The sequence below is a fragment of the Mobula hypostoma genome, chromosome 9 (genome assembly GCF_963921235.1).
Source record: "Mobula hypostoma chromosome 9, sMobHyp1.1, whole genome shotgun sequence".
Taxonomy (NCBI): Eukaryota; Metazoa; Chordata; class Chondrichthyes; order Myliobatiformes; family Myliobatidae; genus Mobula; species Mobula hypostoma.
This window is the reverse complement of record NC_086105.1, coordinates 375,675-402,419: the sequence shown is the minus strand read 5'-3', so window position 1 is coordinate 402,419 and position 26,745 is coordinate 375,675. Positions and strand designations below refer to the sequence as shown.

Below are 26,745 nucleotides of genomic sequence, written 5' to 3'. Positions count from 1 at the left end.
GACGTTCACCATCTTTCAATCCAAGAAGACATCCTATTAGTGTGTTTGGAAGCAAGTTTAGTGGAGATGTCAGAGGTAAGAGTTTTAAACACAGAAAGTGGTAAGTGCCTGGTATATATTACTGCATGTGATGGTAGAGACCGATACAAAAGGGACATTGAAGAGCCTCTTAGATAGGTACATGGATGTAAGGAAAATAATGAACTCTATAGGAAGGAAGAGTTAGATAGATCATAGAGTGGTAAATTTGTGAAATTCTTTGCCACAGGCAGCTGTGGAGGCCAAGTCTATGTACACTTAAGGCAGAGGATGATGGATTCTTGATCGGTCAGGGCATGAAGGGATACCGGGGGGCAGGGGCAGGTGGGGAAGAGGCAGGAGATTGGGGCTGAGAGGAAAATTGGATCACCCATGATGAAATGGAGAGCAGACTCGACGGGCCAAATGGCCTAATTCTGCTTTGTTATCTTATAGTCTTATATAGGTCAGCACAACATCATGGGCTGAAGGTCCATACTGTGCAGTTCTGTTCTATATTCTGTGTTCAATCTGCTGGGAGCTGCCTAGAGTTCAGAGAATTTTGGTAAATTATCACAAATACCTCTACTATAACTTCTGCCATTTCATTCAGTACACTGGGACGCGTTACATACGAACCAGGACTGGTCTATCTTTACACCCATGCATTTACTCAGTTTCCTTCCATTGCAGGCATAACATCTTCCTTTGGTATATTAGATATGTCCTCCACCATGTATACTGACGTTAACAGTCATTTAAAGTCTCGCAATTTATGCAGTACCAAATATTAATTATCTCTTCTGATCTTCCAAGAGAGTTATAGGAAGAGAAGACAAATGAGTAGAACTAGACCATTCAGTTTATCGAGTCTACTCTGCCATTCCATCATGGCTAATTTATTATCTCTCTCAGCCCCAATCTCATGCCTTATCCAGGTAACCCTCAACACACTTGTTAATCAAGAAGCTATTAACCTGCACTTTAAATATATTCAATGACTCGGCCTGGACAGCCGCCTGTGACAATGACAATGAATACACCACCCCCGACTCAAGAGATTCTTCCTCATCTCTGTGCTGGTTGGATGTTCTACTATTCTGAGGCTGTGGCTTTTCGTCCTAGACTCCCACACGATAGGAAACATCCTCTCCACATCCACTCTATCTAGGCTATTCAATATTTAATGGCTTTCAATGAGATTCCGCCCCCCCCAAACTCTTCCAAACTCCAGTGAGCAGAGCCATCAAACACTCCTCCCTTTACTGTCCTAAATCGTTTGCATTATGCTTTACCAAAGCAGGCTCATTTACGATGGAATTTCATAAGTAAATGACATACACTCCGTTTCTCCCTAAACTATACTAACATCCTATATAAAAAAAGATTATCAAACTCTACTTGTTTTCAAACTGGCTTTGACACTATTCCATAAGGCCACAAGACGTAGGAGCAGAATTAGGCCATTTGGCCCACCAAGTCTGCTCTACTATTTCATTGTGGCTGATCCATTTTCATCTGAGCCCCAACATCTTGCCTTCCCCCCGTATCCCTTCGTACTATGACCAATCAAGATTCTACCAAACTCTGCCTTGTATAAAAAGACTTAGCCTCCACTGCCACCTGTAGCAAACAATTCCACAGATTCACCATTCAATGGCTAAAGTAATTCCTTCTCATCTCTGTTCTAAAAGGATGCCCCTCTATTCTAAGGCTGTGTCCTCTGGTCCTAGAGTCTCCCACCACAGGAAACATCCTCTTGACATCCACTCTATCATGGCCTTTCACTACTCGATAGATTTCAATTAGATCACCCACCATTCTTCTGAATTCCAATGAATACAGGCCCAGAGTCATCAAACGTTCTTCATATGACAAGCCATTTAACCCTGGAATCATTTTTGTGAACCTTCTTTGAACCCTCTCAAGCGTCAGCACATCCTTTCTAAGATTAGGGGCCCAAAACTGCTCAAAAAAAAACTAGAAGTGAGGTCTCACTAGTGTTTTATAAAACCTCAACATGAGATCTTTGCTTTTATATTCTAGCCTTCTTGAAATGAATACATACATCGCATTTGCATTCCTCACCACAGACTCAACCTGTAAATTCACCTTTAAGGCATCCTGCACAAGTCTCTTTGCACCTCAGATTTTTGAATTTCCTCTCCATATAGAAAAAGTCAACCCTTTCATTTCTTCCTCCAAAATTCATGACCATTCACTTAGAAACCATTGAAACCATAGAAACTACAGCACAGAAACAGGCCTTTTGGCCCTTCTTGGCTGTGCCGAACCATTTTCTGCCTAGTCCCACTGACCTGCACACAGACCATATCCCTCCATACACCTCCCATCCATGTATCTGTCCAATTTATTCTTAAATGTTACAAAAGAACCTGCATTTACCACTTCGTCTGGCAGCTCATTCCATACTCCCACCACTCTCTGTGTGAAGAAGCCCCCCCTAATGTTCCCTTTAAACTTTTCCCCCCTCATCCTTAACCCATGTCCTCTGGTTTTTTTCTCCCCTTGCCTCAGTGGAAAAAGCCTGCTTGCATTCACTCTATCTATACCCATCATAATTTTATATACCTCTATCAAATCTCCCCTCATTCTTCTACGCTCCACAGAATAAAGTCCTAACCTATTCAACCTTTCTCTGTAACTGAGTTTCTCAAGTCCCGGCAACATCCTTGTAAACCTTCTCTGCACTCTTTCAACTTTATTTATATCCTTCCTGTAATCTGGTGACCAAAACTGAACACAATACTCCAGATTCGGCCTCACCAATGCCTTATACAACCTCATCATAACATTCCAGCTCTTATACTCAATACTTTGATTAATAAAGGCCAATGTACCAAAAGCTCTCTTTACGACCTTATCTACTTGTGACGCCACTTTTAGGGAATTTTGTATCTGTATTCCCAGATCCCTCTGTTCTACTGCACTCCTCAGTGCCTTACCATTAACCTTGTATGTTCTACCTTAAACAACAGGAATTCTGCAGATGCTGGAAATTCAAGCAACATACATCAAAGTTGCTGGTGAACGCAGCAGGCCAAGCAGCATCTATAGGAAGAGGCGCAGTCGACGTTTCAGGCCGAGACCCTTCTACCTTGGTTTGTCCTTCCAACGTGCAATACCTCACACTTGTCTGTATTAAACTCCATCTGCCATTTTTCAGCCCATTTTTCCAGCTGATCCAAGTCCCTCTGCAGGCTCTGAAAACCTTCCTCACTGTCTACTACACCTCCAATCTTTGTATCATCAGCAAATTTGCTGAACCAATTTACCACATTATCATCCAGATCATTGATATAGATGACAAATAACAATGGACCCAGCACTGATCCCTGTGGCACACCACTAGTCACAGGCCTCCACTCAGAGAAGCAATTCTCTACCACCACTCTTTGGCTTCTTCCATTGGGCCAATGTCTAATCCAATTTACCACCGCTCCATGTATACCTAGCAACTGAATTTTCCTAACTAACCTCCCATGCGGGACCTTGTCAAAGGCCTTACTGAAATCCATGTAGACAATATCCACTGCCTTCCCTTCATCCACTTTCCTGGTAACCTCCTCGAAAAACTCCAACAGATTGGTCAAACATGACCTACCACGCACAAAGCCATGTTGACTCTCCCTAATAAGTCCCTGTCTATCCAAATGCTTGTAGATTCTGTCTCTTAGTACTCCCTTCCGACAACTTACCTACTACCGATGTTAAACTCACCAGCCTATAATTTCCCGGATTACTTTTCGATCCTTTTTTAAACAACGGAACAACATGAGCCCCTCTCCAATCCTCCGGCACCTCACCCGTAGACAGCGACATTTTAAATATTTCTACCAGGGCCCCCACAATTTCAACACTAGTCTCCTTCAAGGTCCGAGGGAACACTCTGTCAGGTCCTGGGGAATTATCCACTTTAATTTTCCTCAAGACAGCAAGCACCTCCTCCTATTCAATCTGTACAGTTTCCATGATCTCACTACTTGATTCCCTCAGTTCCAAAGACTTCATGCCAGTTTCCTTAGTAAATACAGACGCCAAAAACCTATTTAAGATCTCCCCTATTTCCTTTGGTTCCTGACACTGTATTCCGTCTGCAACTTCATTGCCCATTCTCCTAAAGTATCTAAGCCCTTCTTTAGCCTCTCCATTTCCTCAAATCTGCCTGCACCTCTACCTATCTTCATTTCATCCAAAAACTTTGCAACAAAGCCATCAATTCTGTCACCAAAATCATTGACATATAACGTAAAAAGAGGTCTCAACATAGATACATGTGGAACACCACTAGTCACCAGCAGCCAACCAGAAAAAAAACTCTTATTATTCCCACTCTTTGCCTCCTGCCAATCAGCCACTGCTTTATCCATAGTATAATTCCTGTAACACCATGGGCTCTTAATGCACAGAGATTATGAAAAATAAAAAAAAAGGATGTTCTTGTTGTACTATTACAGATTATCAGGTATGATGTTGTAGCCATCACTGAATCGTGGCTGAATGATGGTTGTAGTTGGGAGCTGATTGTCCAAGGCTACATGTTGTATCAGAGGGATAGGAAGGTAGGCAGAGGGGGAGGTATGGCTCTGCTGATTAAAAAATTGCATAATATCAATAGAAAGATGAGAGATAGGTTCAGAAAGTAAAGTCTAATGTAACAGTATTTCAGTGCAGTAAATTAGTGGTATGAGAGAGGAATTGGCCAAAGCAAATTGGAAGGAAATGCTGGCAGGGATGACAGCAGAGCAGCAATGGTGTGTGTTTCTGGGAAAAATGAGGAAGGTGCAGGATAGATGTATTCCAAAAATGAAGAAATGATCAAATGGCAAAATAGTACAAACGTGGCTGACAAGGAAAGTCAAAGCTAATGTAAAAGCAAAAGAGATGGCATACAACAAAGCAAAAATTATTGGGAAGATAGAGAATTGGGAAGCTTTTAAAGACCTACAGAGAGCAACTAAAAGGATCATTAGAAGAGATAAGATGAAATATGAAAACAAGCTCGCAAACAATATCAAAGTTGATAGTAAAAGCTTTTTCATTTAGAAATAAAAGAGAGATGAGAATGGCTATAGGACCACTAGAAATGAGGCCAGAGAAATAATAACAGGGGACAAGGGAGGAGAAGATGGCAGCGCACCACACGTGCGCAGCTCTCCGGTGAAAAATGATGTTGTATCTGTTAAATAGGGGCTGTGAACAATTCTGATTTGATGGAGATAGACGTGAAAGCACAGAAGAACATCTGCAGAAATTTCTGAAACGCCCATCCGCTGCTGTCGTTACTGTGTGGTCGTGAATCTTTCGGAGGGTAGGCCTCAAAATCCTCGGCCTTGCCTGCTTTTGGTGACCGAGAAAGAGGTCCAATCACTCGGACAGAGATGGCGCTCAGTACTCGGTGTCGGAGAGCTGATCAGAGCTCGAAGTTTTTGGATGACTCAGAGTCGGATTGTGGTCGGGCATGGCAGGGAGAGTTTTTCTTCCCTCTCGATCTGCGTGAGATGTGGGACATTTGAGAAACTTTGAACTTTACTGTGCTCATGGGACTTCTTCATCAAGTTATGGTATTGTGCACTGTTGTAACTATATGTATAATTATGTGATTTTGTCAGTTTTTTCAGTCTTGGTTTGTCCTGTGTTTTTGTGATATCACACCTGAGGAAATAATGTATCATTTCTTAATGCATGCATTACTAAATGACAATAAAAGGGGACTACGTGTCTTCATAATCTAAAAGATGATGGCAAATGAACTAAATGTGTAGTTTGCATGTCTTCACTGTGGAAGACACTAGCAGTGTGCCAGATATGGAAGGCAATAGGATGTTGTAATATTGATGTGACTCGGACACCGCTGTAAATTGAACAACCACGTTTATTCAACAGACTTCCATTTTTTACCTCTCCACATCCTGACGTCATACGCATTCTGATGCTAAGAATACTCGCACAATACATTACATCCCCCTTCTCAAGATTATTTTTTACAACACTGTGAATTACCAAAACAATGCCTCTAAGTATGCCCTTCTTACAGTGCAACAACCATGACATAAATTAAAAGAAAACATCTTAACTTCTTGTACTCTGCATTGCATCTTACAATACTAATAGCAGTGTATTTTCTTTTACTAATATAGACTAATAAACCTTTTATTTTACACCTTGGAACTTACAACATGTGTGCCTTTGCCTCAAACTGTGTGAGACTGTATGTATGTCTAGTCTCTGTATCTAACTGGAAGTTTGACTTGTCTCCCAGTCCATGTGTGATACAACTGTGACTGTGCTTGTCCTTCATCAGTGTCAGTCTCTTGAGTGTCCTCTGTGTCTTTGTGATCAGCATCACTCTTGGTGTCGTTTGTTTCCATGTCTGTACAGTATATGTGGAAATGTCCTGTGCATCTGTACGTGGAAACTCCCTCTCGGCTGTCGCCTGTCTTCAGCAGATGCTTCCTGTTCCTCCTGTAGACTCTTCCATCCGGCGTGCAAACTATGAAGGATCTTGGTTGCTGATGTCTGTTTAATTTGCACATCTTTGCAAAGTGATTTCTCTTCTGGCATAACTTGCATGTTTGACCAAAGGCTGGACATTTTCTGTATCCATGTTCACAACCACAGCTGGTTGCCAAGTGTTTCCTCTCCGTATTCTGACATTTTCACCTGTATGCAGATCTGGCAACTGTCTTGTATGTCTGTCATAGTAGCTCTTTTGCTTTATTTGCTTGTACTTTTGCTTGTCATGTACTTGAGCATTACCTTCAGGAATCAGTAGAGTTGTGGACGTTGGCAGTTTGGACTTCAGACGAATTCCCATCAACAGCTGCGCAAGAGAGAATCCACACCCTCAATCGGTGTGTTGCGGTATGCAAGCAGAGCAATGTAAGGGTCACCGTTGCTGCTATGTGCCTTCTTAAGCATGTTCTTGACAGTTTGTATAGTTCTCTCTGCTTGTCCATTAGACCGAGCGTGCCCTGGACTGGGAGTAACATGTTGAAATTCCCAGCTTTCTGAGAACCCTCTGAACTCACCACTGGCATATTGTGGACCATTGTCACTAACGACAATATCTGGAATACCATGTCTTGCGAATGGTGACTTCATTGCAGTAATGACACCTCGACTGGATGTGTCACTCAACTTGGTGATCTCCGGATATTTTGAATAGTAGTCCACACAAAGTAGATATTCTGTACCATTGTAGTGAAAGAGATCTGTGCCAATCTTCTCCCATGGTCTTCCTGGTAGTGGGTGGGGAAGCAGAGGCTCTCTTGGATTGCTGTTTTTGTTTTCATTACAGACAGCACACTGAGACACAATGTCTTCTATCTGAGTTGACCTGCCTGGCCAACAGAGAATGTCCCTTGCTCTTTCTTTACATTTCACTACCCCAGGGGTGACTCATGAATTCTGTTGAGCATTTCCTGTCTCATTTGGTTTGGTACGATGAGTTTTGCCCTTTTCAACATTAGTCCTGATGCATAGCTGATTTCCTCTTTAAATGTCCAGTATTTCTGCATTTTCTGTGGTACATCTTTTCTTTCTGCTGGCCATCCATTCATTGTAATGTCTCTTAGCAATTGCATTTCAGGATCATCTGCAGTCGCTTTCCTGAACATGTTCAACTTCTCCTCAGAGATGGCTAGCTGAGGTGTAACCCAGTTGACCTCCAGCTCTCTTCCTAGCAACTCTTCCTTTTGCTCTTTGAGGTAAGCACGGCTCAAAGCATCAGCGATGTGCAGTTCTTTTCCTGGCTTATAGGTGACAGTGAGAGTGTACCTCTGTAGTCTGAGAAGCATCTTTTGCAGCCTCATAGGAGCTTGGTGGAGTGGCTTTTTGAAGATGCTCTCAAGTGGTTTGTGATCACTCTCAACCTGGATTTCTTTGCGATATACATATTGGTGGAACTTCTCACACCCATAAACTAAGGTGAGTAATTCCTTTTCGATTTGAGCATATCGGCGTTGACAGTCCGTAAGTGCTCGTGATCCATACGCCACAGGCCTCCCATCCTGCAGTATAACAGCTCCTATTCCCTCCGAATTGGCATCCACAGACATTGTCTCCAGTTTATTGACATCATAGAACTTCAGAACTGGTGCATTGGTAACCAACTGCTTCAATGTGTCAAAACTTTTCTTCTGTTTGTCTTCCCAATGCCATTCAGTGTTGCCCTCTAGTAACTTTCAGAGCGCTGACCTCTGATAAGTTGGGAATGAATTTGGCAAGATACTGTATCATGCCCATGAACGTCAATAGTTCTTGCTTGTCTTCGGGTGGTGGTAGCTGTACCACAGCTCTGACCTTTTCATCATCTGGTTTTAGCCCATCAGCGCTGAGTACATGACCTATGTATTTGATCTCTGTAGTTCTGATCTTACATTTACTTTTGTTCAGTTTTAGGTTGTACTCACGTGCTCTCTCCAGGAGCTTCCCCAGTCTCTGATCATGTTCCTCAATTGTATCACCCCATATCAGCAAATCATCAATGATGTTGAGCACCCCGTCCAGGCCTTCAATCATTTGTGCCACGGATCTCTGGAATACCTCTGATGCAGAAGAAATCCCAAAGGGTAGACGCAGGAAACAATATCTCCCTATGGATGTGTTGAAAGTGCATAATTTAGAACTTTCTTCATCCAGCCTGATCTGCCAGAAACCTTGATTTGCGTCTAATACTGAAAAGTATTTTGCATTAGGCTTGCCGGAGACAACCTCTTCAACCATGAGCAGCGGATAGTGCTCTCTTTTGATGGCTTGGTTGAGATCTTGTGGATCCATGCAAATCCTCGTCTTTTTTTCTGTGACCACTGTCACCATACTATTTACCCAGTCAGTTGGTTCTATTTGTCTTGTTATGACTCCCATCTGTTCCTTTTTGTGTAGCTCCTCCACTACTTGATCCCTGAGAGCTACTGGAATCTTTCTCGGGGAATGCATGACTGGTGCATTAGTTGGATCAATCTGGATATGGTGTTTCCCTGGTAAACATTCTAATCCAGAAAACAAGTCATCAAAGTCTTTGAGAATGTCATTTTCTTTTTCAACACCATAGATTCGCTTCACCAGGCCTAGCTTTGTGCATGTTGCTTTGTCCAGTATTGCTGAAACATGTTGCTGTACTATTTCAAACTCAATATTGTATTTTTGACGCAAACAACAGGAATTCTGCAGATGCTGGAAATTCAAGCAGCATACATCAAAGTTGCTGGTGAACGCAGCAGGCCAAGCAGCATCTATAGGAAGAGGCGCAGTCGACGTTTCAGGCCGAGACCCTTCGTCAGGACTAACTAAAGGAAGAGTGAGTAAGGGATTTGAAAGCTGGAGGGGGAGGGGGAGATGCAAAATGATAGGAGAAGACAGGAGCGGGAGGGATAGAGCCGAGAGCTGGACAGGTGATAGGCAAAAGGGGATACGAGAGGATCATGGGACAGGAGGTCTGGGAAGAAAGACAAGGGGGGGGTGACCCAGAGGATGGGCAAGAGGTATATTCAGAGGGACAGAGGGAGAAAAAGGAGAGTGAGAGAAAGAATGTGTGCATAAAAATGAGTAACAGAGGAGGCTTTTTTGCCCAGTGGCGCCGTCTTGTGGCTGAAATATGCAACAAGCTTGCAGGTGGATTTTCTCAGTCTTCCTCTGATGTCCAGGGAGTTGAATGTTCCTGCTGACATTACATTGCACTTTGCCCCAATGTCACATTCCTCCTGTTTATTATCAGATCTTGAGTCCAATCATCTTCATCCTCCATCTCTGCATTGTCAATATTCTTGATGCATTCCTCCTATTCCACTTCAACTGTGCCAATGAACATATCACTGTTGCCCTCGCTCTGTTCCACAGCATGCACTTTCCTTGCGTGCTCCTTCCATTTGCACATCTTTGCAAAGTGATTTCTTTTCTGGCATACCTTGCATGTCTCACCAAAGTCTGGACATTTCCTGTATCCATGTTTATAACCAAATCTGTTGCAGTTAACTTCCTTTTGATCATCCTGTGGAACTGGCTTTGTCCTACTCTTGTCAGTTTTCAGAGTTTTTATTTTGTGCACTTCAATCTCTTCATTGAGCACTTTAATCTGACTTGACGTGATCTCGCTGGCATGGCAAACATCAATCGCCTTATCTAATGTAAGATCCGCCTCTCTGAATAGCCTGCCTCTCACTTGATCATCTTGTATGTTGCATACAATCCTGTCACGTATTAAAGAATCATGCAGTTGTCCGAACTCACAGTCTTTTGCCTTGTTCTTCAAATCTGTTACATAGGCATCTATGGTCTCTATTGGTCCTTGAGCCCTCGTGAAAAACGTGTCGGATGTACGGTAGGTTTTTTCTCGGTTTGCAGTAATCTTGAAACTTTTTCTTCAACACTTCAATTTTATCTTGCTCATCATCTTGGAAGACAAACATGTTGCAAACATTTATTGCCTCTTCTCCTGCCACATGCAGAAACGTAGCACATTGCACTTTCTCTCTTTTCAGCTACACTGCTAGTGGTGCAAAACAGCTCAAACTTCTGGATCCATATTTTCCAGTTTTCAGCAAGATTACCTTGTAGGCTTAAACTTGACGGTGGTTGTAACTGTGACATCTTTTACGTGTCTTCTCTTCCTTTTTTTTTCTTCACAATATTTTCTGACACCATGTAATATTGATGTGACTCGGACACCGCTGTAGATTGTCATAGTCATAATTTATTGACCCCGGGGGAAATTGGTTTTCGTTACAGTTGCACCATAAAAAATTAAATAGTAATAAAACCATAAATAGTTAAATAGTAATATGTAAATTATGCCAGGAAATAAGTCCAGGACCAGCCTACTGGCTCAGGGTGTCTGACCCTCCAAGGGAGGAGTTGTAAAGTTTGATGGCCACAGGCAGGAATGACTTCCTATGACGCTCTGTGTTGCATCTCGGTGGAATGAGCCTCTGGCTGAACGTACTCCTGTGCCCACCCAGTACATTATGTAGTGGATGGGAGACATTGTCCAAGATGGCATGCAACTTGGACAGCATCCTCTTTTCAGACACCACCATGAGAGAGTCCAGTTCCATCCCCACAACATCACTGGCCTTACGAATGAGTTTGTTGATTCTGCTGGTGTCTGCTACCCTCAGCCTGCTGCCCCAGCACACAACAGCAAACATGATCGCACTGACCACCACAGACTCGTAGAACATCCTCAGCATCGTCTGGCAGATGTTAAAGGACCTCAGTCTCCTCAGGAAACAGAGACGGCGCTGACCCTTCTTGTAGACAGCCTCAGTGTTCTTTGACCAGTCCAGTTTATTGTCAATTCGTATCCCCAGGTATCTGTAATCCTTCACCATGTCCACATTGACCCCCTGGATGGAAACAGGGGTCACCGGTATCTTAGCTCTCCTCAGGTCTACCACCAGCTTCTTAGTCTTTTTCACATTAAGCTGCAGATAATTCTGCTCACACCATGTGACAAAGTTTCCTACCGTAGCCCTGTACTCAGCCTCATCTCCCTTGCTGATGCATCCAACTATGGCAGAGTCATCAGAAAACTTCTGAAGATGACAAGACTCTGTGCAGTAGTTGAAGTCTGAGGTGTAAGTGGTGAAGAGAAAGGGAGACAAGACAGTCCCCTGTGGAGCCCCGGTGCTGCTGATCACTCTGTCAGACACACAGTGTTGCAAGCACACGTACTGTGGTCTGCCAGTCAGGTAATCAAGAATCCATGACACCAGGAAAGCATCCACCTGCATCGCTGTCAGCTTCTCCCCCAGCAGAGCAGGGCAGATGGTGTTGAATGCATTGGAGAAGTCAAAAAACATGACCCTCACAGTGCTCGCTGGGCAGGTGTCCAGGTGGACGTAGACACGGTTCAGCAGGTAGACAATGGCATTCTCAACTCCTAGTCGGGGCTGGTAGGCGAACTGGAGGGAAGCTAAGTGTGGCCTGACCATAGGCTGGAGCAGGGTCTTCATGATGTGGAAGGTCAGTGCCACAGGTCTGTAGTCATTGAGGCCGCTGGGGCGCGGCGTCTTTGGCACAGGGACGAGGCAGGATGTCTTCCACAGCACAGGAACCCTCCGGAGCCTCAGGTTCAGGTTGGAGACATGGCGAAGTACTCCACATAGCTGAGGGGCACAGGCTTTGAACACCCTAGTACTGACACCATCTGGTCCTGCAGCCTTGCTTGGGTTGAGAAGTTTCAGCTGTCTTCTCACCTGTTCAGCTGTGAAGCCCACCGTGGTGGTTTCGTGTGGGGAAGGGGTATAGTCATGAGAGCAGGGTGGGAGACTGTGAGGAGGGGTAGGAGGGGAGAGTGGAATATGTGTTGGTTGGGGGCCGACAACAGATGACTCATGTGGGGGTTGGGCAGGGACCACAATGTCAAATCTGTTAAAGAACAGGTTAAGTTCGCTGGCCCTGTCCACACTGCCTTCAGCCCCTCTGTTGCTAGTTTGCCAGAACCCAGTGATGGTCCTCATCCCACTCCAGACCTCTCTCATGTTGTTCTGCTGGAGTTTCCACTCAAGTTTCCTCCTGTACCTGTCTTCAGCCTCCCTGATCCTGGCTTTCACGTCCCTCTGTATTGCCCTCAGCTCCTCCCATTTTCATCTCTAAACGCCCTCTTTCTAGCATTCAGGATGTCCTTAATGTCCTTTGTTACCCATGGCTTGTTATTTGAATAACAAAGGAATTGAATAACCACGTTTATTCAACAGACTTTACCTCTCCACGTCCTGATGTCATACGCACTCTGACGCTACGAATACTCACACAATACATTACAGGTGTGAGGGAAGAGAAATGAGTGCAGTTACTATTACAAGGGAGAAGATGCGCAAGTCACCTGGATCAGATGAACTACACCTTAGGGTTCTGAAAGAGGTAGTGGTAGAGATTCTGGAGGCATCAGAAATGATCTTTCAAAAATCACTGGACTCTGGCATGGCGCTAGAGGTCTGGAAAATTGCAAATAGACAATAGACAATAGGTGCAGGAGTAGGCCATTCGGCCCTTCGAGTCAGCACCACCATTCACTGTGACCATGGCTGATCATCTACAATCAGTATCCAGTTCCTGCCTTATCCCCATAACCTTTGATTCCGCTATCTTTAACAGCTCTATCCATCTCTTTTTTTGAAATCATCCAGAGACATGGCCTCCACAGCCTTCTGGGGCAGAGCATTCCATATATCCACCAGTCTCTGGGTGAAAAAGTTTTTCCTCAACTCCGTTCTAAATGGCCTACCCCTAATTCTTAAACTGTGGCCCCTGGTTCTGGACTCACCCATCAGCGGGAACATGCTTCCTGCCTCCAGTGTGTCCAATCCCTTAATAATCTTATATGTTTCAATAAGATCCCCTCTCAGCCTTCTAAATTCCAGAGTATACAAGCCCAGTCACTCCAATCTTTCGACATATGACAGTCCCGCCATCCCAGGAATTAACCTTGTGAACCTACACTGCACTCCCTCAATAGCAAGAATGTCCTTCCTCAAATTTGGAGACCAAAACTGCACACAGTACTCCGGGTGTGGTCTCACCAGGGCCCTGTACAGCTGCAGAAGGACCTTTTTGCTCTTATACTCAATTCCCCTTGTCATGAAGGCCAGCATGCCATTAGCTTTCTTCACTGCCTGCTGTACTTGCATGCTTGCTTTCAGTGACTGATGTACAAGAACACCTACTTCCCCTTTTCCTAACTTGATAATAACTAGATAATAATTTGCCTTCCCGTTCTTACCACCAAAGTGGATAACCTCACATTTATCTACATTAAACTGCATCTGCCATGCATCTGCCCACTCACCCAGCCTGTCCAAGTCACCCTGCATTCTCATAACATCCTCCTCACATTTCACACTGCCACCCAGCTTTGTGTCATCGGCAAATTTGCTAATGTTACTTTTAATTCCCTTCATCTAAGTCATTAATATATATTGTAAACAGCTGCGGTCCCAGCACTGAACCCTGCAGTACCCCCTTGGTCACCGCCTGCCATTCCGAAAGGGACCCGTCAATCGCTACTCCTTGTTTTCTGTCAGCCAGACAATTTTCAATCCATGTCAGTACTCTGCCCCCAATACCATGTGCCCTAATTTTGCCCACTAATCTCCTATGTGGGACTTTATCAAAGGCTTTCTGAAAGTCCAGGTACACTACATCCACTGGCTCTCCCTTGTCCATTTTCATAGTTACATCCTCACTCCACTCTTTAAGAAAGGAAATTATAGACCAGTTAGCCTGGCCTCAGTAGTCGGGAAAGTGTTGAAGTCAATTGTTAAGGATGAGGTTATGGAGTACTTGGTGACGCAAGATAGGACAAAATCAGCAGAGTTTCCTTAGGGGAAAATCTTGCCTGATGAACCTTTTCACATTTTGAGGAGATAAAAGGGATGAAATGGATGTTGTACATTTGTACTTTCAGTAGGCCTTTGACAAGGTGTCACACATGAGGCTGCTTACCAAGTTAAGAGCCCGTGGTATTACAGGAATGTTACTAACATGGTTAGAGCATTGGCTGATGGGTAGGAGGCAGCAAGTGGGAATAAAAGGATCCTTTTCTGGTTGGCTGCCTGTAATTAGTGGGGTCAGTGTTGGGACCACTTCTTTTTATGCTGTACTGTATATCAATGATTTAGGTGATGAAATAGACAACTTTGTTGCCAAGTTTGCAGATGATACAAAGATTAGTGGAGTGGCAGGGAATGTTGAGGAAACAGGAAGGCTGCAGAAGGATTTAGACAGATTAGGAGAATGGGGACAGATTAGGAGAATGGGGAAGAAAGTGGCAAATTAAACAATGTTGGAAATGCATTGTCATGCACTTTGGTAGAAGAAATAAATGTGCGGACTATTTTCTAAATGGGGAGAAAATCCAAAAATCTGAGATGCAAAAGGACTTGAGTCCTTGTGCAGAACACAGTAAAAGTTAACTTGCAGGTAGAGTCGGTGGTCAGGAAAGCAAATTCAATGTTAGCACTCATTTCAAGAGGTCTAGAATACAAGAGCAAGGATATGATGCTGAGGCTTTGTAAGGCACTGTTGAGGCCTCAACTTGAGTACTGTAAACAGTTTTGGGCTCCATATCTAAGAAAAGATGTGCCGGTTTTGGAGAAGATTGAGAGGAGGTTCACAAGGATGATTCCGGGAATGAAAGGGTTATCATACGAGGAATGTTTGATGGCTCTGGGTCTGTACTTGCTGGAATTTAGAAAGATGAGAAGGGATCTCATTGAAACCTTTCGAATGTTGAAAGGTCTAGACATGGTAGATGTGGAAAACATGTAGGGGAGTCTAGAACAAGAGGATACATCCTCAGGATAGGGGAGCGTCCATTTAAAACAGATGCAGAGAAATTTCTTTAGCCAGAGGGTGGTGAATTTGAGGAATTTGCTATACAGGCAGCTGTGGAGGCCAGGTCGGGTGTATTTCAGGCAGAGGGTGATAGGCTCCAGATTGAACACGGCATCAAAGGTTAGGGAATGAAAGCCGAGGAGGGGAGCTGAGGAGCAGGCCATGATTAAATGGTGGAGCAGACTCAATGGGTCACATGGCTTATTTCTGCTCCTATGCCTTACGGTCTTATTAAGGTCTTAACTTGTTAAGCAGCCTCATGTGTGGCACCTTGTCAAAGGCCTACAGATAATCCAAGTAACAACATCCACCAATTCTCCTTTGTCTATCCTGTTTATTATTTCTTCAATGAATTCCAACAGATTTGTCAGACTTGATTCTCCCTTGAAACAATGCTGACCATGGCCTATTTTATTGTGTTTCTCTGAAACAACATCCTTAACAATTGACTCCAACATCTTCCCACCCACTGAGGTCAGACTAACTGGCCTATCATTTCCTTTCTTCTGCCTCTGTCCCTTTCTGAAGAATGGAGCGACATTTGCAATTTTCCACTCCTCCAGAACCATTCCAGAATCTAGTGATTCTTCAAAGATCATTACTAGTACCTCCACAATCTCTTCAGTCAACGCTTTCAGAATCTTGGGGTGTATACCATCTGGTCTGGGTAACTTATCTACCTTCTGATCTTTCAGCTTCCCAAGAATCTTCTCCCTAGTAATTGCAACTTCACACTCTTCTGCCCCCAACACTCTCAAACTTCCCTGTATACTGCTAGAGTCTTCCACAGTAAAGTCTGATGCTAAAATACTTATTCATTTTGTCTGCCATTTCTGTTTCCCGCATTACTACCTCTCCAGCATTGTTTTCCAGCATGACAAGGTGACAATCCTCAGAGAAGACACTCTAACCATTGAAGGCAAGTATTCTATCTGCTTTCTTTAGCAACTTATCCACTTGCATAGCCACTTCCAGTGACTGGGGACCTGTACCTTGTACCTCAATGTTATGAGGTGGCCTACCATTAAATATAAACTTTCTCCTTCCATTTTACATTAAGTACAACACCTTAGACACATGGATGGCTACGAGGGAGGGAAGGGTTAGATTGATCTTGGAGTAGGTTAACAGTCAGCACAATATCATGGGCCAAGGGCCCTGTACTGTGCTACTATGTTCTTTGATCTATGTTTTATGTTGTCACAGTTACACAGATTAAACTCCATCTGCCACTTCTCAGCACAGCTCTGCATCCAATCAATGTCCATTGTAAGCTACAATGACCTTCTGCACTATTCACAACTCCACCAATTTTCATATCATCTGCACACTACCAACCCACCCTTCCACTTTCTCAGTCATTTATAAAAATCATAAAGAGCAAGTGTCCCAGTAGAGATGCCTGCAGAATTTCACTGGCCATTGATCACCATGTAAAATACTTTCTATCTATTGCCACCTCTGCCTTCTGTGAGCAAATCAATTCGAAATCCACACAGTCAAATTCCCCGGATTCCATGCCTTTAACTTTCTGAATGAGCCTACTGTGGGGAACCTCATCAAATAAGAACATAAGAAAAGGAGCAGGAGTAGCCCATCGAGCTTGCTCCGCCATTCAATAAGATCATGGCTGATCTGACTGTGGACTCATCTCCACCTACCGGCCTTTTCCCCATAAACTTTAATTTCCCTAAATGCAAAAATCTATCTAATCTTGTCTTAAATATATTTACTGAGGTAGCCTCCACTGCTTCATCGGGCAGAGAATTCCACAGATTCACTCCTCTCTGGGAAAAGCAGATCCTCCTCATCTCTGTCCTAAATCCACTCCCCTGAATCTTGAGGCTAGTTCTAGTCCCCTAGTTCTAGCCTCACCTACCAGTGGAAACAACTTTCCTGCCTCCATCTTATCTATCCCTTTCATAATTTTATGTGTTTCTATAAGATCTCCTCTCATTCTTCTGAATTCCAGCAAGTACAGACCCAGGTGACTCAATCTCTCCTCATAGTCTAACCCCCTCATCTCTGGAATCAACCTGATGAACCTCCTCCGTACCTCCAAAGCCAGTATATCTTTCCTCAAGTAAGGAGACCAGAACTGCACGCAGTACTCCAGGTGCAGCCTCACCAGTACCCTGTACAGTTGCAGCATAACCTCCCTGCACTTAAATTCAATCCCTCTAGCAATGACCAATATTCAATTTGCCTTCTTAACAGCCTGCTTCACCTGAACACCAACCTTTCATGATTCATGCGCAAGCATTTCCAAGTCTTTCTGCACAGCAGCATGCTGCAATTTTTTACCATTTAAATAATAATCTGCTCTTTCATTTATCCTGCCTTACTAAAATCTATCTATCCCACATCTACTGCTCTACCATCAACTCATTTTGTCACTTCCTCAAAGAATTCAATCAAGCTTGAGAGACATGGCCTGCCAGTCACAAAACCACGCTACCTTTCTCTAATCAAACTATGCTTTTCCAAATGCTCAGAAATCCTGCCTCTAGGAATCCTCTCCAGTAGTCTGCTCACAGCTGACGTAAGACTCATAGGTCTATGATTCCAAGGGTTATCCCCACGACCTTTCTTGTACAAAAAAATAATATCTACCACCCTCCAATCATTCGGTACTACTCCTCTGGCAGGCAAGGATACAAAGATCAACACCAAAGACACAAAAATTTCTTCCTTCAATTCCTTCAGTTATCTGAGGTATATCCTGTCAGGCCCTGGACACTTACCCATCCTAATATTTTTTTCAAAAGTTCCAGCACATTCAGGTGAATAGGAGTTGGTGTAGTGGAAGATTTGAGCTCCACTGTGCACATGTGACTGTTTAAGCATGATGGGCCTTTTTAAAATTTTTTTCTTTCTTTCCTTTAATAACTGTTTGCTTAAGTTAACATCCTTAAATATATTTCTTTATATCTGTTATTTCTTGCCGACAGGTGATTGCCAGGGCAGTAAATCACACAGCATTCACACAAACTGGAGTTTGGGTGGGCACGACATTCGAACCTCATGGATCTGGCGGGATCAAAGTCGTAGACACCCTAGACATATGAAGCTTGAGAAAGGTGAGTCTCTTGCTGCGGAGTCTAGTGGCTGTTATCGAGGGGCTAGCGAGCCACATTTCCAGAGATGCGCAGTAAAAAGGAGTTTCACCTGCAAGCGTTGCCATAGTTCTAGCACCAACATAGCATGACTACAATTCACTAACAATAATCTGTTTGCCTCTGGAATGTGTGTTCATATATGACAAACAACAGAGATCCCAGCACTGATCCTTGCCCAGACAGTATATAATCCTTCATCTACTTTGTTCTCTAGGGAAGCCAGTTCCAAATCTAAACCTGCAATTCACCCTAGATCCCATGCACTTTTATCTTCTGAATTAACCAGCCATGAGGACACTTGTCAAATGCCTGAATCAAGTCAGATTTTGTCCACTACCTTACCCTTATCAAATACCTTTGTCACCTCCTAGAAAAACAATCAGGTTTGTAAAACATGACTATTCCCACAAAATGTCATGCTGATTGGTACATCTGGAAATTAATACAAATGTTTTTCATTTAACCTCAATTGATCCAATGTCACCAGTTATGCATATGCAGACTGATGAGATGGTGGTGAAATCTTCGTTTAAGTTCTCAGTGACATGACCGGTATTGAAACTGGATGCAAGGTAAGACATGGAAATTCTAGCCCAAAATATTCACAGAAAAAGAATACTTAAGATTATTCTAATCAACAACAGGTTGATTTTTCTCCTGAAGAAAATGTGTATAGACAATCGACACAAAATAATAAGATAGCCCTCAGAATTACCTGCAATAGAACTCCCATAAGTCTAAATTCTGAATTCTTTGAATTTGCATGATTCGGTTCTGATCCATTGTTTGTCCAAAGAGTTTTGCGACTTCCTGATATTCATTTGTAGATTTATGCAATGGACAGAGCTAAAACAGAGTTTATAATTTAAATTGATAGGTTAAGATGCAGTTACAAACCATGTTAGGAAACTGGAGTTACAACTGGATGACCTTCGGCTCCTACAGGAGAACGAGGACATGATAGATAGGAGGTACAAGGAGGCAATCCCCCAAAATTTGCAGGAGGCAGGTAGCTAGGTGACTGCCAGAAGAGGGAAAGACAATAAACAGCCAGTACAGAGTACTCTTGTGGCTGTTCTCCGCAAAAATAGGTATATCACTATTGGGGAGTCAATTTACTCAGGGAAAGCTACAACAACCAGGTCTCTGACACTGAACAACACACACAAAATGCTGGAGGAACTCAGCAGGTCAGGCAGCATCCACAGAAACGAATAAGCAATCAATGTTTCAAGCCAAAACCCACCATGAGGACTGAAAAAGGGGGAAGATGTAAGAAGGTAGAGAGAAGGAAAGAAGGACAAGCTAGAAGGTAATAGGTGAAGCCAGGTGAGTGGGGGGGGGGGTGGGTAAAGTAAGTAGATGATTGGTGGAAAAGGCAAAGGGCCAGTGAAGTAGGAATGTAATAGGAGAGAAGAGTGGGCCATGGGAGAAAGGGAAGGACCATGAGAGAAACAGCATGACAGGGAGGTGATGGGCAGGAAAATGAAGATATGAGGCCTGACTGGGGAATTGAAAATTACTGGAATTTAGAGAAACCAATGTTTATGCTATCAGGTTGGAGGCGACCTAGAGGGAATATGAGGTGTTGCTCCTCAAACCTGAGAGAAGCTTCATCATGGTAGAACATTAGGCCATGGACTGATATATCAGAATGGGAGTGGGGATAAGAATTAAGGTGGTTGGCCACCCAAAAATTCAGCTTTTGGGATGGAGTGGAGGTGCTCAACAAAGCAGTCCCCCAATCTAAGTTGGGCCTCACCAATGCCAAGGTAGAGGAAGCCACTTCGGGAGCAACGGACACAATAGATGACAGGTGAAGTGTTGTGTCACCTTGAAGGACTGGTTGGGATCCTGAATGGAGGTGAATGGGTAAGTGTAGCCTTCTTCCGCTTGCAGGGATAAGTGCCAGGACAAATGAAGAAGGGAATCATGGAGGGAATGAACTCTGTGGAAAGGAGAGATGACGGGGGGCGGGGGGGGCAGTAAAAACATGTTTGGTGGTAAGGTCCTGTTAAAGATGGCGCAAGCTGTGGAGAATGCTGTGATGGATGCCGATGCTCATGGGGTGGCAGATGAGGATAAGAGGTCTTGCTGAAGGGTTTTAGACCGAAAAGTCGACTGTACTTTTTTTCCCCATAGATGCTGCCTGGCCTGCTGAGTTCCTCCGGCATTTTGTGTGCGTTGCTTGGATTTCCAGCATCTGCAGATTTTCTTGTTTGTGATCTCTATCCCTGCAAAAAGGCAGCAGGAAAATGGGGAGAATACACACGTTCCCGAAATAGAGGAGATGCAGGTGAAGGTAGCATCAATGGTAGAGGAAGGGAAACCCCATTCTGTGAAGGAGGAGGACATCACTGATTTCCTTAAAAGGAAGCCTTATCCTGAGAGTAGATGCAGCAGAGATGAAGGAAGAAGCATTTTTACAGGAGGTGGGAAGCGTTATAGTCAAGATAGCCATGGGAATTGATAGGTTTATAAAAGAAGTTGGTTGACAGTTTATCTCCAGTGACGGAGACAGAGATCGAAAAAGGAGAGAGAGAAAGTCAGAAATGGAGCAAGTAAATTTAAGAGCAGAATGGAAGTTGGAGACAAAGTTGATGAAATTGACGAACTCAGCATGGCTGCATGAAGCAGCACCAATGCAGTTGTCAATGAAGTGCAGGAAGAGATGGGAAGCGTTACCAGCAAAGGCTTAGAAATTGGACTGTTCTATGTAGCCAATGAAAAGGCAGGCATAGCTGGGCCCATAGCTATACCTTGAGTTTCAAGCAAGTAGGAGGAAATGAAAGAGTATTGTTGAGGGTAAGGACCAGTTCTGTCAGACAGAGGATGTTGATGATGGGGGGGAACTGGTTGGGTCTTTTGTCAAGAAAGATGTAGAGATCTTTAAGGCTTTCTTGATGTGGGATAGATCTGTATATGGGCTGGACATCCACAGTAAAAATGAGGTGATATGGGCCAGTGAATTGAAAGGTTGAGCAGATTGAGAGCATGTGAAGTGTCATGGATGTAGGTGGGAAGGGATTGCACCAAGAGGGATAAAACAGAGCTGAGGTATGTGGGCACAAGCTCAGTGGGGCAGGAGCAGGCAGGAACAATGAGTCTATCCAGACAGTCAGGCTTGTGAATCTTGGGTAGGAGGTAGAAACAAGGTAGTGGAGAATGTGAACCATAAGGCTGTCATTGAGTCTGGCTCTCAGGTTCAGAAGGGAAGGGGAAGAAGAGGAGTGCAATAGTGATAGGGGATTCCATAGTTAGAGCAGCAGACAGGAGATTCCTTGGACATGAAAGAGTCATCAAGATGGAATATTGACTTCTAGGTTCAAGGGTTAGGGATGTCTCAGATTGGGTCCACAGCATTCTGAAGGGGGACAGTGCAAAGCTAGATGTATTGGTACACAATGGTATCAACATCATAGGTAGGAAAAGAGATGAGGTTCTGAAGAGAGAATATCAGGAGCTAGGAAGAAAGCTGAAAGGCAGGATCTCAAGGGCAGTGATCTCTGGATTGCTGCCTGTGCCACACACCACTGAGGGTATGAATAGGATGATTTTGCAGATGAATGCGTGGCTGAGGAATCACCGAGTCATTCTGAAAGAAGATCACAGTTTCAAGCTTAACATTCAAGGATATGCATTGTATTGAAAGGACAGGCAGGTATGCAGGGGGGGTGCAGTGGCCCTGTTGAAAAAAAAATGAAATTAAGTCCTTAGAAAGAGGTGACATAAGATCAGATGATGAAGAGTCCTTGTGGATGGAGTTAGGAAATGGCCAGAGTACAAAAATCCTGATGGGAGTTATATCAAGTGACCACAATGCCATTAGTTTCAAGGTAAAAATAGAAAAAGATAGGTCTGGCCATGGGTTGAGATTCTAAATTGGAGAAAGGCCAATTCAGATGGTATCAGAAAGGATCTGGCAAGTGTGGATTGGGACAAGCTGTTTTCTGGCAAAGGGTATATTTGGTAAGTGGAAGGTCTTCAAAAGTGAAATTTAGAGAGTGCAAAGCTTGTATGTGCCTGTCAGAATAAAAGGCAAAGATAAAAGGTGCAGGGAACCTTGGTTTTCAGGAGATATCAAGGCCCTGGTTGAGAAGCAAGGAGGTGCATAGCAGGTATAGGAGGCAGGAGCAAATAAGGAGCTTTGGAGTACAAGAAATGCAAGAGAATAAGAAATCAGGAGGGCTAAAGGAAGACAAAGTTGCTCTAGAAGGCAAGGTGAAGGAGAATCCTAAGGGATTCTACAGATATGTTAGGAGCAAAAGGACTGCAAGGGACAAAATCAATCCTCTGGAAGACCAGAATGGTAATCCATTTATGTAGCCAAAACAGTTGGGGGAGATCATAAATCATTTTTTTTACATCTATATTTACTCAGGAGATGGACACCGAGTCTATAGAAGTGAGGCAAAGGAGCATGAACTTCATGGACCCAGTACAATTTACAGAGTAGGTGGTTTTTGCTACCCTGAGGCAAATCAGGGTAGATAAATCCCCATGGCCTGACAAGGTGTTCCATCTTACCATACATCTCACCAAGTGCAGAAATTGCCAGGGCCCTAGCAGAGATATTTAAATCAACCTTAGTGACAGAAGGAGTATCAGAGGATTGGAGGATAGTCAATGTTGTTCCACTGTTTAAAAAAGGCTCTAAACAGAAACCAGGAAATTATTGGCTGTTGAATCTGATATCAGTTGTCAGAAAGTTATTAGAAGGTATTCTAAGAGACTAAATATAGAAGTATTTGGATAGACATGGGCTGATTAAGGATAGTCATGGGCTGATTAAGGATAGTCAGCATGGCTTTGTGCGTGGCATGTCATATCTAACCAATCTTAGAGTTTTTTGAGCAATTTACCAGGAAAGTGGATGAAGCAAGGCAGTGGATGTTGTCTACATTGACTTCAGCAAGGCATTTAACAAGATCACAGTTAGAAGGTTGGTCAAAAAGGTTCAATCGCTCGGCATTCAAAATGAGATAGTAAATCAGATTAGACATTAGCTTTATGGGAGAAGCTTCAGATGATGGAAGATTGTTGCCTCTCTGACTGGAGGCTTGTGACTAGTGGAGTGCTGCAGAGATCAGAGCTGGGTCCGTTGTTATTTGTCATTAATATCAACAATTTGGATGATAATGTGGTTAACTGGATCAGCAAAGTAACAGATAACACCAAGATTGGGGGTGTAGTAGACAGTAAGGAAGGCTATCATGACTTTCAGCAGGATCTGGACGAGCTTGGAAAAATAGGCGGAAAAATGGCAGATGGATTTCAAGCCAACAAGTGTGAGATGTTGTACTTGGGTAGAACCAACCAGGGTAGGTCTGACGCAGTGAACAGAAGGGTACTAGGGAGTGCAGTAGAACAAAGAGATCTGAGAATACAGGTCCATAATTCTCGCAAGTTGATAGGGTTGTAAAGAAAGATTTTGGCACAATGGCCTTTATAAATCAAAGTATTGAGTACAGGAGATGGGATGTTATGTTGAAGTCATACAAGACATTGGTGAGGCCCAATTTGGAGTACTGTGTGCAGATTTAGTTCTCTCACCTAAGGAAAGATGTAAATAAGACCATAAGATATAGGAGCAGGCTATTTGGTCCATTGAGTCTGCTCTGCCATTTCATCATGGCTAATCCAATTTTCCTCTCAGCCCTAATCTCCTGCCTTCTCCCCGTATTCCTTCATGCCCTGACCAATCATGTATGTATCAACCTCTGCCTAAAATATACATAACAACTTTGGCCTCCACAGCTGCCTACTGCAAAGAATCCCACAGATTCGCCACTTTCTCGTGAAAGAAATTCCTCCTCATCTCCCTTCCAAAAGGCCCATGACTGCACACTGAGGCTGTGTCCCCTGGTCGTAGGCTCTCCCACAAAGGAAACAACCCCTCCACATCCATTCTATCGAGGTCATTCACCATTTGAGAGGTTTTAATGAGGTCACCTCTCATCCTTCTGAATTCTAGTGAATACAGGCCTAGAGCCATCAAATGCTCTTCAAATGTCAAGCCATTCAATCCTGGAATCATTTCCATGAACCTTCTTTAAACCCTCTCTAGTTTCAACACATCCCTTCTAAGATATGGGAACAAAACCTGCTCACAATACTCTCAAGTGAGCCCTCACCAGTTCTTTATAAAGTTTCAACATTACATCCTTGCTTTTATATTCTAGTCCTCTTGAAATGAATGCCAACATTGCATGTGCCTTCCTCACCACAGGCTCAACCTACAAATTAACCTTTAATGTGTTCTGCACAAGGTTTCCCATGCCCCTTTGCACCTCAGTTTTTTTGTATTTTCTCTCCACTCAGAAAATAGTCAACCCTTTCATTTCTTCTTCCAAAGTGCATAACCATATACTTCCTGACACTGTATTCCATCTCCCATTCTTTTGCCCATTCCCTTAATCTAAGACCTTCTGTAGCCTCTCTACTTCCTCAAAACTACCTGCCCCTCCAACTATCTCCACATCATCTGTAAACTTTGCAACAAAGTCATCAAACCATAATCAACATCATTGACATATAATGCAAAAAGAATCGGTCTCAACAAAGACCACTGTGGAACACAAGTTACCAGCAGCCAACCCAAAAAGGCTCCCTTTATTCCCACAGTATGCCTCCTGCCAATCAGCCACTGCTTTATTCATGCTAGAATATTTCCTATAATATCATGGGCTCATAGCTTGTTAATCAGCCTCATGTGTGGCACCTTGTCAAAGGCCTTCTGAAAATCCAAGTAGACAACATCAACTTTGTCTATCCTGCTTGTTATTTCTTCAAAGAATTCCAACAGCTGTGGAGGCCAGTTCATTGCATGTATTTCAGGCAGAGTTTGATACAGCATCAAAGGTTATAGCATGAAGGCTGAGGAGTGGAGCTGAGGAGGGGAAAAAGGATCAGCCATGATTAAATGGTGGAGCAGACTCAATGGGCAGATGGCTTATTTCTGCTCCTATGCCTTATGGTCTTATTAAGACCTGAACTTGCTAAGCAGCCTTATGTATGGCACCTTGTCAAAGGCCTCCAGATAACCCAAGTACACAACATCCACCGATTCTCCTTTGTCTATCCTGCTTGTTACTTCTTCAAAGAATTCCAACAGGATTGTCAGGCAAGATTTTTCCTCGTGGCAACCATGCTGATGATGACCTATTTTATCATGTGCCTCCAAGTATTCTCAGACCTCATCCTTAATAATCAACACCGACATCTTCCTGACCACTGAGGTCAGACTAACTGACCAATAGTTTCCTTTCTTCTGCCTCTCTTCCTTCTTGAAGAGTGGAGAGACATTTGCAATTTTTCAGTCTTCTGTAAATATTCCAGAACCTAGACATTCTTGAAAGATCATGACAAATGCCTCCATGTTCTCTTCAGCTACCTCTTTCAAAACCCTGGGGTATATACCATCTGGTCCAGGTGACTTATCCACCTTTAGACCTTTCAGTTTTTGAAGAACCTTCTTTCTAGTTATGGTTATTTCACACACTTCATGCCCCCGACACCTGAAACTTCCACCATTGTACTAGTGTCTTCCACAGTGAAGACGGATTCAAAATTATTGGCTAGCTTACTTTTGAATTCCATTTTTAACTTCTTCATAACATTTTTAGTTGTCTTCTGTTGGTTTTTAAAATCTTCCCAATCCTCTAACTTCCCACTAATTTTTCCTCTATTATATGCCCCCTCTTCAGCTTCTACATTGGCTTTCACTTCTCTTGTTAGCCACAGTTGTGTCATCTTTTCTTTAAAATACTTCTTCATGATGTACATATCCTGTGCCTTCCAAATTGCTTCCAGAAATTCCAGCCATTGCTGCTTTGCCATCATTCCTGCCAGTGTCTTTTCCATTCATCCTGGCCAAATCCTCTCTCATGCCTCTGTAATGCCATTTACTCCACTGTAATACCGCTACATTTGACTTTAGCTGCTGCTTCTCAAATTTCAGGGTGAATTTGTCCATATTATGATCACTTCCCCTAAAGGTTCTTTTACCTTTTCCTCTCTAATTAATAAACAAGAGAAAAACAGCAGATGCTGGAAATCCAAGCAACACACACAAAATGCTGGAGGAACTCAGCAACCCAGGCAGCATCTATGAAAAAAGTACAGTTGACGTTTCGGGCCAAGTCGCTTTGGTAGGATTGAAAAAAAAGATGAGGAGTAGATTTAAAAGGTGGGGGAGGGGAGAGAGAAGCACATGAGATTAAGTGAAACCAGGAGGGGGAGAGATGAAGTA

General features: G+C 43.4%; 1 protein-coding gene across 4 annotated transcripts in view; it reads right to left on the bottom strand.

The window, feature by feature from the left end:
• LOC134351433 (protein mono-ADP-ribosyltransferase PARP11) overlaps nucleotides 1–26,745 on the bottom strand; it is a 150,102-nt gene that overhangs the window by 16,958 nt on the left and 106,399 nt on the right. For all 4 annotated transcript variants that reach the window (XM_063057550.1, XM_063057547.1, XM_063057549.1 and 1 more), the window contains one exon: nucleotides 19,210–19,340. In XM_063057550.1, coding sequence (XP_062913620.1) covers nucleotides 19,210–19,340 — 131 coding nt within the window. The remainder of the gene's footprint in view (nucleotides 1–19,209; nucleotides 19,341–26,745) is intronic.